Raw genomic sequence first — 14080 nt, forward strand, 5'->3', positions numbered from 1 at the left:
GCAATGCTTCACATAGTATCTTCACCCTCATCTCCTCAGCATGTGTGTTATGCCAAGCTGGTCTTCCAAAACACTTTTTGTTTTAATATATAGAATCTATCATAATGTGCTTCACTTCTACAATTTTAGCTCCCTAAAAGGGCAAAAATCTAGGGACTTTAAACCATTAGTCTAGGAACGCACAGCACAAGTAGCTTCTAGAATAATATTTGCATGTAATTTTTGTTCAAATATAGTGTAGAAGCCTTACCTTTTGATTCCTTCTGGGAAGATGTTGGAGGTGATGTTGCCGGTTGTACTGTGGTTTCATGTCTAGAAGCAGTAGCAGTTGAGTCTATCTTCCCCAATGTCTCCGTTTGCTGCGGGGCTGCTGTGACAGTAAGGCCAACTTTAGTAGCCAGTCCATTTCCCTCAGTCACAACAGGGTCAACACTGACATTCACCGATTTTGTACTTGGACTACTTGCAGGACTTGGTACGCTAGCATGGATTTCTGTTTCATTTCCTGTTTGAAAGTCACTGCTTGTATCGTTATTAGCCATGCTTGTATCGTTACCAGCCATGCTTGTAGCCATGCCATTCCTTTCGGTCACATCACTTATATCTGGAGCATCAGTCAGGGTGCTGACAGTTGAACTTGCTGATGAATTATTAAAGCCAGTTCCACTTCTCAAGCTTGGAGTAGTGACGATGTCCACAGTGCTTCCAATGGAAATGCGAGGGGCAGTGTTACCATTGGCTACTGTTGCTGCAGAGTTATTGGATCCCATTATAGTTGCTGACAAATTGAATGCAGGTGACGTTGTATCACTGGGCACCATTACTGCTGGGCCAGCTGTAGAGTTTCCTAAATTGGAGTAGAAAACAAAAGAAAAAATTCTCAATGGGAAAGATCAACGTATCATACTATTGTCTGCTGCTCTGGCCATCAGCACCAACATCTTTCAACTGCTGGAGTCACAGAAACCGGCAACATTTCAGACAAGTTAACTTAAGAAATGTCTTTAGTGCATCCCTCAAATTTCATCTACAGCAAGAACAAATTTGTATTGTTTAGAAAATAAAAGCAGTCCTGCTTTTATTCCACAGAGCGATAAAACGTAGGTAGGTAAACAAGTAGATAAATACAGCTATTGCTAACAGAAGCTTGGGGAACGGGGAAGGAGAAACCTCAACCATGCAGGCCTCCATGGATATTGTAAAAGTCTAATTAGTGAAGAACCTGCCTTCCTCATTGCGCATCATTCTTTGATTATACTGTTAGGTTGTCCAGCTCTTTTAACCAGATGAGGTGAGGCAGATTGACCACCATGATTCACCCTTGCTGCAGGGATGTTTCACGCCTTAGTTTAGTCCAATTAATCACTATGGACCAGTGCCAACTTACATCCTACTTAAACACCTTCATTTTTACAGTCAACTACCGCCACACCGCTCCCCCCGCCTCCACCAAGTGCCAATGGGTGATGAACCAACTGCATCCACTCATGTCATGTGATCTTCTCCCAAGCCTTTTTGGTAATAAATACTCTAAGTTCATGACACATAGTGCTTAGAGGGAGAAAGGGAATGCATATCCTTCCAAATATTTCCTACTACAGAGAAGTGCCAGACCCAAGAATTGGAAAGTCAGAGGTCTCTTGGTAGTACAGAACTTGAATATTGCTGAAAAGAGAGACATGTTACTGAAGCTTTTCATCTTGCACTCATCGGGATAAACACAAGAATGCCAAATTTCAAACAATCACAATTTGTACAATGGGAGATGCTCAGGCATTGCCATGGAAACTATTGGCTTCCCATGCTCCCAAGTATTTAAAAAAAAAAGCACAAAGTTTAAACATATTTCTTTTGTTTGCAGAGAACAGGTTCCTGCATATGAATGTATATCACTTCAAGCAAACTTATAATGGGCCACATTATCAGCTTGACTGATTATCTTAAATTGGTTTAGTGTAGACATTGGTACACTAGGATTGTTCTGCAAGTGCTAATGAAAGAAAGGAAGCAGATAATGGAAATGTGAATTTTTAGGGACTGATGGGAATGAGAGGATAGAAAAAAAAACAAGAGCAAGGGACTGTAATGGGAGGGGAGTTACAAGATCTTCCGTTATTTTAAAATCAGACAACAAAATGAACTTGTGTAAGTCACATGATGAAATCAAAGTCCTAGTTTGGATGAGGGACCATCATTACACAGTGGAAGGATGATGGGATCCATTCAGCACAGAGTATTGATGTTTTTGTCCATGGTGAAACAGAAGTAAGGGCCAGCTGGAAGGCTGTAGGTGTTTTGTTCTTGATCTATCCTTAAACAAATTCCCCAGATGGCTATGACAATCGATATATAATTAGGTATTTACTGGATGATCAGGACACTCTGTAGATCTCAGAATGCCAAATGTCACACGGTTTGCAGCCATCGTTTTAATAGTCTCTGTTCAAAATTTTAATGTACTGAATGCAAGTTCATAACATACTGAAACCTGAATGGATTATACATTTGATGTCATGTTTAGCATTCAGACTGTGAATAAAAACTGATGTATTCATCTTACACAGCACCATAAGCTGCATACTCTACCTGTTTAATTAATGCTTTGGAATCTTTGTTAAGAAAAGCATCCCATGATGGATTACAAATCTCTCAAGCTATTTCCTTTACTATCTGATATAATCTTTTTTTGAAAAGTTACAGAAATAAACTGGTCAGCACAAGGTCTCATAGCTCCATTTGTACTGCTACTTGGAGCTATTCCAGTGCAATTTGCTACATGGTACTGATGGATTGAAACCTTATCCTTGAGTTGTCATTTGAAAAATACACAACAATCTGAAATTCCATATACCGGATGAGCTCCCATTTAAATTTACACTCAAAGTTTTACGGTGAGCTACTGAAAGTGTATACTTCCTCCGCACCTTTTAATGTGTGTTCCAAATGACACCCTCCTCATCTTTGCAGAACAGGGGTTCCCAAACTCCCATGTCTGAAGGGTCTCTAGGTGGGGTCCGCAAAGCTGGTGGCCACCATATGACCAGTAAATGCTGGTTTGAATGCGCAGAATTTGAGAAATCAAGTGGGCCAGAGCTAGACCTCTTGGGATCACTGGAAGCCGATAGGCTTACTGAACTGGGCAGCCTGTCAGCATCCAGCGCTTGGAAGGGCTTTGGTCCGATTGGCCCATTTTGACTTGTTCCATCTCACTGTTGCTGGGCAGAATAGCCCGTGACCAACAAGGAGGCTGAAATGATTGGTTGGAAGCTAGCTGGTGGCAGTGAGGAAAGGCTGTGCATGGCTAATAGGTGACAGTGGCAGGGCCTTGGTAAAGGAGCTGGAGGGTGCATGTGTGCACACGAGGGTGTTTGTGAATGAAAGGGAGGATGTGTGCATGTGAACGTGCAACAGAGACGTGTCAGAGAATGAGAAGGAGACATGTATGTGCAAAAGTGAGAGAATGATGTGAGCACATGTGCAGATGAGACAGGGAGAGATAGATGAGAGTGTGTGCATGAGGGAGGATGAGCCTGTGACTAATGTGAAAACCAGCTTTCCAGCATCATTCCTCCCAATAAGAAAAGCTTACATATTTTTAAAATCAGAGAACTTTTCAATTATTACCAAATTAATATATACATAAATATAAGTGCGAACGCAGAAATTAAACAAGAAGTCGTCTTATCCATCTATTTCACAGCAAAAGAAAAAAGGGGTGCCAACATTATGGGAATGTTTGGGGTTCCCCGATGCTCTTGGTAGGTCACTAGGGGTTCCATGACTCAGTTTGGGAAACCCTGTAGTAGAATAGTGCATTTTGGGTTAACTGCACAAAATAAGGAGGCACCAGCATGCATGACGAACAGGAAACAAGCAAAGGTGCAATGGCTGGTGAGATACAGCAGCGGATGAGTAAAGTTTATTTATTAGTCACAAGTAGGGTTAATTAACACTGCAATGAAGTTACTGTGAAAATCCCCTAGTCGCCATATTCCAGCACCTGTTCAGGTACACTGAGGGAGAATTTAGCATGGCTAATGCACCTAACAGAGCACCTGGAAGAAACCCACACAGACACAGGGAGAATGTGCAACCTCCACACACAGTGATCCAAATCCAGGTTTCTGGCACTTCAAGACAGCAGTGCTAAACACTTTCATTGGGCAGCAAATGCTCAGGTCAGAACTAGAATGACTATTACCATTTTAGAGTACTGGACTGGATCAGATAGCCTTACAAAAAAAATCAGCAGAAATGCTGAAGGAGTGCTGCACCACTGGATGTGCAGGCTGACCAGATGAGCTGTTAAACCAAAGTTTGCTTCACCCCTAGGTGAACTTTAGTAACCCCTTGTATTTTGTAAGGCACGGATACCATCATAGATAATATTCAGCCCTCAACCAAGATCACTTAAAAAGACAAAAGACTATCTGGTCACTATCACACTCATGTTAGGGGAAGCTTGTGGTAAGCAGAACGCTGTTTCATTTCCCACACCACAACAATGATTACGTTGCAAGAAGTACCAACTTCTGCAAAAGATTTTGAATTCACAAACATGAAAGGCACTCAGTAAAAGCAAGTACTTTTCCTTTTAGTGGAGCATTGCAAGCCATTTCACAGCCTCAGATTATTTGTGAAGTGTAGTATTATTATCACAGACCATGAACTCTCTCCTCCATTTCCCCCTTCCCCCAGGGGGCCATCTGTAACTAGTTTTGCTTTCATAATATGCTGAGCCATGTTCTGCCATTAACGCATTCTGTGCTTTACTTTTTATGTTCCTTCTTCAGTCGTTAACACCACCAGCACTCCCTTTGTCTTGTGTCCCTGACATTTTGTCAATTTGCCCAGAGCTCCCACCCTATCCCTGATCTTCTATATTCTGTTCCACCTCATCCAACACCCTCTCCAACTGTATAAACCACCACATTTCTACTCCCATTCAGCTTTGAAGAGTCTCGTTTTTCTCTCCACCAATGTTGCCAGTCCTGCTGAGTGTTTCAGATTCTGCAGGTTATTTTTGCTTTTATTTATGGTGCACAATTTGCAGGTTTCACAAAAAAGGTGAATAACCAGTTAATCTGTTTTAATGGAATTGAAGTATAAAAATTGACCAGAATAATCCAATAACCTTTTCTGGAAAAAGCACCACTGTACCTTTTTACAGCTCACAGAATCCCTAAGTGCAGAAAGAGTCCATTCAGGCCATTGAGTCTCCACCAACAACAATCACACAAAGCCCCTTTCCCCATGACTCCAAGCATTTACCCAGCTAGTCTGAGACTGAGGGGCAATTTACCATGGCCAATCAACCCAACCCACATATCTTTGACTATGGGAGGAAACCAGAGCACCTGAGGAAACCCAAGCAGACATGGGGAGAATGTGAGAAGTTTGCACAGGCAGACTGGCATCCAAGGCCGGAATTGAACTAGGGTCCCTGGCGCTGAGGCAGCTTTGCCAACCACTGTGCCACCCCATCTCTCGACATCTCACCCAACAACGTAGTACACCCTCAGTGTTACTCAGGATTGTCACCATATATGTTCAATTTATTAAAATCTCGGCATCTGCGTGGGTTTCCTCCGGGTGCTCTGGTTTCCTCCCACAGTTCAAAGGTGTTCAGATTAGGTGGATTAGTCATGCTAAATTGCCCTTTAATGTGGAGGGGGGGCCTAGCTAGAATAAACACATGGAGTTATGGAGATTGGACCTGGGTGGGATTGTGGTCAGTGTAGACTCGATGGGCCAAATGGCCTGCTTCTGCATCGTAGGAATTGTATGATTCCTAGAGTGGAGTTTGAACCTATAAATATTCTAACCTAGAACTAAGAGTGCTTATACTGAGCCAAGTTGCAAGAACTGTTTGTTTTTCGGAAGTGTTAAGAATGCCCTGCTTGGTAACCATTATTACTGGGACCAGCATGTGAAACAGATTTGAAACTGCATTGTCAGCTGAAGCTATCCCATAGGTGGACAGCAGAGACAGGCATCGCTACACTGGATTTGCAGTTCAGCGAACTCTCTGATTATCAGACAAGCAAGATACACAACTAATTGTAGATTTTGAAATAGTGACACCACTACCAAAGCAGAAATCCAAGCCTTATTCCACCAATTTTCATGTTCAAGGACAAACAAGGTCTCAGTTAACCCCTGCAGACATCAAAATGGATGGAGCAGAGATTAATTGTACAAATTAGACACCAAGTAGCAGTTTTCAAGGTTATAAAATCATTTGCAACAAATGGCACTCATTCTGTTCTGGAAATGCATAAATCATTGGTGCCCTGAAGATAAAAACTCACAACCAAGTGTTCATTATGCAACTTATTTGCCTGCAATCTGTTATCACAAAACCTGGCAATTATACAGTGGCAGTTACATGAAGCAATTTGCCTTCATGTTGTGTCACAAACTTTCAGCGCCCTTTCAACCAACAGGTATCCAACCACAGATTATATTTAATTAAGATTACTCCAGAGTCTTCGTCCAGAATGTGTTGCAAGGCAGCAATTCAATATGGTTGGTGGTTTATAAATTATTCCAACACTGCTCACCTGAACTACTCAATTAAATTATGTGAATAATTTAATGAGTGCTTATTAATCATATTTAATTAAACCAACTTTGTATAGTAAGCAGAAGTAACTGAACACATTAAAATGATTCAATTAAGTTACTGTATTGCACTACTGTGTGGGATATTTATGTCTAAGTGACCATGTTACTGTAGGTGTGGTTGTTGTTCAGTACAACTGTATTTGGACTGCTGTCATATGCAGTTAATACCTACAACTAAAGTCAGAAGCATAACAAATCAGGGAATTGAACAGCAATGGGGTAATTATAGCCATCCCACTTAGACTGGGGCATCAAACATCTCTCACTACCTACGCCCTTCTACCATGATCTTGTGTCGGATTGTGTTCGACCTTTAGCGTACAAACAAAATCTTCAATTGTGCCCTTTCTAACCCCTACTCTCCCTTTTTGAAGGAGTCAACTTTGCTGTTTATGATGCCACAGAATCTGGCTGCCCTGCCGTACCATACCCAAGCAATCACATTTACCGCAGAGCTTTGACAGCAAATATCAATCTTTTCACCTTTATAGATATCACAGGCACACCGACCCGTGTCAACACATATACTTGCAGTGGAAATTAAGAGAATAGAAAGTTGAAAGCACTAGCTGTTCTCTCCTCTCAGGGACACTGCAACCAATTATAGAATCTCCCCAGTATAAAATCAGTTAACTCTGCATCAAGCTGCTTCCCTGCTGCCATCAGACTTTTGAATGGACATATCATATACTAAGTTGATTTTTCTCTATACCCTAGCCGTGACTGTAACACTACATCCTGAACCCTTTCCTTCTCCCCATGTACTCTATGAATGGTATGCTTTGTCTGCATAGCATGCAAGAAACAACAGTTTTCACTGTATCCCAATAGATGTGACAATCAAATCAAAGAACCCTCTCCCAAGATTTAAGTTATGGGGTAGGAGGATTATGGGAAATGTGAGGAAAAACCTTTTCACCCAGAGGGTGGTGGGAATCTGGAACTCTGTCTGAAAGGGTGATCAAGGCAGGAACAGTCACAACATTTCAGTAATACTTAGATGAGCACTTGAAACACCATAACATACAAGGTTATGGGCCACGCACTGGCAAATGGAATTAGAATAGATAGGTGCTTTACAGCCAGTAGAGTCATGGGCCAAAGATTCATGTCTGTTATATCCTATTTATCGCTCACATATTTACTGGATAACTCTCAACTTTGAAAGGGGCCACTTATATTTTTGGTTGCAAGAAGAAATGTCTATAACTTTAAAACAGCTTTCACTTTGGGGCAGCACAGCAATCAGCACCTCAATGCCGGGAATCGAACCCGAATCCCTAGCTTGGATCACTGGGCGGAGTCTGCACGTTCTCCTTGTGTCTCTGTTTCCTCCTACAGTTCGAAGGACGTGCTGGTTAAGTGCACTGACCATGCTAAATTCTCCCTCACTGTCCCCGAGGAAGTACCGAAGTGTGACAACTGGGGGATTTCCACAGTAACTTCATTGCAGTGTTAAACCTACTTGTGACACTTTAAAAACAAACTACTTAACTGATCAGTCCGTATATTCTACAGAGCGTAACAATGATCTCTGCTAGGATCATATGACTGATATGCATTGCTTATAAAGCTACATTGGCACCGAGGAGATTACCTGGCTTGATTTAGTGGTTGGAGCTCACATTCTTGACTATCCAATTGGTACTGCTGGATGTATGTGTGGTGACTTTATACAAGGACAATAGTTAACAGCAGTGCATCCAGGGATAAATGACCTGGTGATACTTGTCATCATAGCTCGGGAGTGATGATACCTACATGGGTGAGGTGAAGGACACCCAGCCTCTATGGAATCATATTGTAATCTCAGGAATAGATGCACAAAGCAGCGAAATGCCTTTCAACCCAAACAAAGCACATGGGAAACTGTACATTACCCACCTAGCTAACAATATCATAGCAAAGTGATCTAATTTTACTGTAATAAAAACAAAAAAATGCTCAGTAGGTTCTGACAATGCTTGTGGACAGAAAACAAGAGTTAAAGTTTCAGGTCAATGGCCTTTCACCAGAATGGAGGAAATTCAAGGTGCGATAGGTTTTGGGTAACTGAAGGCAATTAGGGTGAGATTAGAACAAGACAGAAAAGTATTGATGGGGAAGGCAGGTTAGGAATAAATGACAGAAGAATTGATGGCACCAAAAGGGAGTGGTAATGGGACAGGATGGTCTAGGGCAAGTGCAAATGACAGAATTATGAGCAGATAGTGTTCAAAGGAAACAAGAGGAGAAAGCAGTAAAATGGGGGCAGGCAGGCAGTTACAAACTCAAACTTTTCAACTCAACGTTAAATTGGACACTGTCCAAAGATTATACTTAATTTTCCCTCAGAGGATTCCCACAACCTCACGCAACTAACTAGTTAATGAGGTCTTCATTTGTAGCCATTCATGTGACACTTCTTCCCTCCACTCCCAGAACCATGATAGGATTTCCCCTTGTCTTCAACTTCCATCCCACAAGCCTCTATAGTCAATGAGTAATCTTCTGGCATCTCCAGCATGAAGCCACCAAACACACTTCCCTGGTCCAGGCCAATGCCAGTGTGGCAGATGGAGACGGTGGTAATGTCATGGATGAGTAATCAGAGGCCCAGATGAACATGGGTTCAAATCCCACTATGGCAGCTGGTAGAATCTGAATTCAGTTAATAAATCAGGAATACAAAGCTAGTCTGTGACCATGACAAGTACCATCAATTGATGGAAAAACCCATCTGGTTCAATATTGTCCTTTAAGGAAGGAAAGCTGCCAACCTTCTCCAGTCTGGCCCACACACAACTCCAGACCTGCAGCAATGTGGTTGACTCTGAACTGCCCTCTAGTAAGCCACTCAGTCCAAGGGCAACCAGGGATGGGCAACAAATGCTAACCTTGACAGTGATGATTTCACATTGGGAAGGCCCACCGCAGATTGCTTTATGGAGCATGTTTGTTCTGTGCCCAAGTGTGACTCCAACTGTCCGTCATTTCAATTCTCCACTTTGCATTCATACTGACATTTCTGTCCTCACCTCCTCAGTGTAGAGCTATCACTTCACACTTCACTAAATTAAAGCACAAATAACCACTCAACTCAATTTCCAACACAAAAACAGAAAATGCTGGAAAACCTCAGCAGGTCTGACAGCATCTGTGAACAGAGAACAAGGGTTAACGTTTTGAGTCCGATTCCAGCATCTAAAGTCATTTGACGAAGAGTCATCTGCACTCAATGTCTGCTCGTTTCTCTCCGTACAGATGCTGCCAGACCTGTTGAGATTTTCCAGCATCTGCAGTAATTTGCTTTTATCTAAAGTCATCTGTCTTTTATCAAAATTTTCCAATATTGATTTCCTATTTATTTGAAACATTTCAAATAACCATTGTTTTAAAATAGTAAACTCCAACATAACCAAGAAAGCAGCAGATCAGAATTCAGACAAAATAACCAAAATATCCATGTTTAAAGGAAATAGTGTTGACCATTGACACAGATGCATATTAATGCCGCAGTCTCAATTTTTCTGTACAAGCCGATAAAAACAGATACTCCCAAACTAGGGCAGCTCGGTTATGTACACTAATCCATTTCAGCACGGAATGCTAGACGTCGAGTGGAATTCTGACAGTCAAAACATTTGGGGGAGGGGTGATGCAAGGTTCAGATGAAAATTAAACAAGAAAATCAGCCTGCTCCTCGCTCTCCCATCTACTGGCAGTTGTAGAATGGCACTGGGACAATAAATTCCATAGGCGTTTGAACAGTCGCTGGTTTCATGCCAGGAGCAGCATGGTCAGATTACTGCAATGCATAAAGAGAAACAATGCAAGAAGGAACTTTGAATTTGGACAGGAGAAAGTGGGAGGGAATCAACATGGGGCAAGCCAAAAACCAGCAACGATGGAACAGCAGGACGTAGGCTGTATTCCTGTCTGCTCTGATTGGAGTCAATCGTTCAAGGCTAATTAGTGTAAACAACCATTACAATGTGAAAAATTACCACATGGTTGTAGAGAGTTATGCAGTAACATGCAATCTTTTGTGCCATTGATGATCTTTCAAAATAAAGTCCAACTATATTTTTAAAATACTTCTTTATTCCAATTCAGAGTCGCAACAAGTTGAGACATTCCTGATCCAAGCTGACAAGACAGGGTTCTCACTCAGCTTTTTACCATTTATATAGATGATCTGGAGGAGGGAACCGAGTGTAGGGTGTCGAAATTTGCTGATGACACCAAGATTGGGGGAACGGCAAATTGTGCGGAGGGTGTGGAGAGTCTGCAGAAGGATCTAGATAGGCTGGGCGAATGGGCCAGGAAATGGCAAATGGAATTTAATGTTGGCAAGTGTGAGGTGGTCCACTTTGGTAGGAAGAATGGTAGGAAGGACTATTACTTACGGGGCGAAAAACTGCAGCAGGCGACGGTGCAGAGGGACCTCGGTGTCCTTGTGCATGAGTCGCAAAAACCCAGCTTGCAGGTGCAGCAGGTGGTCAGGAAGGCAAATGGGATGCTGGCCTTCATAGCAAGGGGAATTGAATATAAAAGTAGGGAGGTCTTGCTGCAGCTGTATAGGGCATTGGTGAGGCCGCAGCTGGAGTACTGTGTGCAGTTTTGGGCACCGCACCTGCGCAAAGATATTTTGGCCTTGGAGGGAGTGCAGAGGAGGTTTACTAGGCTGATACCGGAGTTGAGGGGGTTGAGCTATGAGGAGAGGCTGAATAAACTGGGCTTGTACTCATTAGAGTTTAGAAGAATGAGGGGAGATCTCATTGAGACGTATAAGATGATGAATGGGATGGACAGGATAGAGGTGGAGAGACTCTTCCCGCTCAAAAAAGACAGTAGGACTAGGGGGCACAGCCTCAAGATAAAAGGGGGGCGGTTTAGAACGAAGTTGAGGAGGAACTTCTTCACTCAAAGGGTGGTGAATCTCTGGAATTCTCTGCCCGTTGAAGTGGTAGAGGCTGCCTCGCTAAATATTTTTAAGACGCGGGTTGATGGGTTTTTGATAAGAGAGGGGATTAAGGGTTATGGGGAGAGGGCGGGAAAGTGGAACTGAGCAGCGACAGGTCAGCCATGATGTTATTGAATGGTGGGGCAGGCTCAAAGGGCTAGATGGCCTACTCCTGCTCCTATTTCTTATGTTCTTATGTTATGTTCTTCCTGTCTTGGGCTTGATCTACATGATCCAAGCTGATTGGAGTAGGTAAGATGCAAATGAGATAAAGTCCAACTACATTGGTTCCAGTGGAGGATAGGTCTTTCTCCATGTTACATTGCTGGCTAGACCAGCATTTATTACCCTTGCCTGGTTGCCCTCAAGAAGGTGGTGGTGAGTTGCCTTAATGAACTGCTGTAGTCCAAGGTGTAGGTACACTGTTAGGAAGGGAATTCCAGGATTTTTGACCAAAGGACGGCAATATATTTCCAAGTCACGACAGCGAGTGACTGAAGGGGAATCTCCAAGTGGCGATGTTCTCTATAATCAGCTGCTCTTGCCTTTCTAGATGGTAGTAGTCATGGGTTTGGAAGGCATTGCCCAAGAAGCTTTGGCGAGTTCCTGCAAAGCATCTTGTAGTTGGTGCACACAGCTGCCACTGTTAGTCAATGTTGGAAAGATTGAATGTTTATGGAAGGGGTACCAGTCAAGTAGGTGCTTTGCCTTGTATGGTGTAGAGCTTGAGTGTATTTGGAGCTGCATTCATCCAGGCAAGTGGAGAGTATTCCTTCACACTTCTGCGGACAGATTTGGGGAGTCAGGAGAAAAGAGTTATTTACCGCAGGATTCCTAGGCTCTGATCTGCTCTTGAAGCCTCAGTATTTACATGGCCAGTCCAGCTTCTAGTCAATGATAACCCACAGGACATTAATAGACAGGAATTCAGTGGTGGTAATGTCACTAAATGTCAAGGGGCGATGGTCAGTTCCTTTGTTGGAGATGGTCATTGTCTGGTGCTCGTATGACACAAATGTCACTTGCTACTTGGTAGCCCAAGCCTGGATGATGTCCAGGTCTTGCTGCGTTTGGGAACTGACTGCTCTTGTATCTGAGGAATTGTGAATGGTGCTGAACATTGTTTGCTGAAGCTACACATCACCTCTGATCTTGTGATGGGGAGGGGCGGAATGTGGTGGTGAGAAGATCATTGATGAATCAGCTGAAGATGTTTGGGCAAAGGACACTACCCTGAAGAACTGCAGTGATGTCCTGGAACTGAGGTAATTGACCTAAAACCATCACAACTATCTTCCTTTGTGCCAGGGATGACTGTCAAGCAGAGGGCTTTCTCCCAGACTCCAGTCTGCTGTGGTCAGTTAAAAACAGTCAAGTACAGTCCCAACCCTAGTCTGCGACATTATTGATCTACAAGATATAGAAATATTAAATTTAAATAACCATACAGCTCAAATGGACAGAATTTTCAGAGGTCCTGAATCATTAGCAGTGCAATGAGTATCTCATCAGAAAATCAACGTTGCGTGATCTATGGACAGGGTGTCACCATAGAATCCTTACAGTATAGGAGGCCTTTTGGCCCATCCAGTCTGCACTGACCACGATTCCATCCAGGCCCCATCCCCATAACCTCACAAATTTACCCTGCTAGATTCCCTGATACTAAGAGGCAATTTTGCATGGCCAATCAACCTAACCGGGACATCTTTTGGACTGTGGGAGGAAACACACACAGACACGGAGAGAACATGCAAATTCCACACAGACAGTGACCCAAGGCCAGGATTGAACCCTGGACTGAGGCAGCAGTGCTAACCACTGTGCCAGGATTTTCCCATGAGCTCCAACAGTTGTGTGCAAGACCCTGAGAAACATTGCCCAACGGGGCGACACGGTAGCACGGTGGTTAGCACTGCTGCTTCACAGCTCCAGGGACCTGGGTTCGATTCCCAGCTTGGGTCACTGTCTGTGTGGAGTTTGCACATTCTCCTCGTGTCTGTGTGGGTTTCCTCCCACAGTCCAAAGATGTGCAGGTTAGGTTGATTGGCCATGCTTAAAATTGCCCCTTAGTGTCCTTTGTGTAGGTTACAGAGATTAGTGGGTAAAAACTTATAGGGATGGGTGTAGGGCCTGGGTGAGATTGTGGTTGGTGCAGACTCGATGGGCCAAATGGCCTCTCTCTGTACTGTAGGGTTTCTATGATTTCTATGGTCCTCAATGTGAATGGCATTAACATAAAGGAAATTGTGTTTTTCTTTCCTTAATGCAAAGCCCTTATTCTGGTTAGATCAAATAAAAGGCAGAAATGTCTTGAAAACATTTTGGACACAAAAAGCTCAACCTACTTTGGGCCTTTTGCCATAACTGAAGTGGGAAAAGGACCATGTGTATTTACCCAGCAAAGTTCAGGCTGAAATTGGCATCAATTGCTACTTCAAGCTAAAATCAACAATTTAGACAGATGACCCTTGAATTTTCCAATCAAAACCTTCCAGGAAGCAGTGG

The 14080-nt window shown here is 43.0% G+C and overlaps 1 protein-coding gene across 1 annotated transcript in view; it reads right to left on the minus strand.

Moving 5' to 3' along the window:
* Positions 1–14080, minus strand: part of LOC145347696 (uncharacterized) — a 58516-nt gene that overhangs the window by 14312 nt on the left and 30124 nt on the right. The window contains exon 2 of the mRNA XM_080195402.1: positions 251–847. Coding sequence (XP_080051528.1) covers positions 251–847 — 597 coding nt within the window. The remainder of the gene's footprint in view (positions 1–250; positions 848–14080) is intronic.

This window comes from Carcharhinus amblyrhynchos, chromosome 9 (assembly GCF_965287045.1).
Source record: "Carcharhinus amblyrhynchos chromosome 9, sCarAmb.v2.hapA, whole genome shotgun sequence".
NCBI lineage: Eukaryota > Metazoa > Chordata > Chondrichthyes > Carcharhiniformes > Carcharhinidae > Carcharhinus > Carcharhinus amblyrhynchos.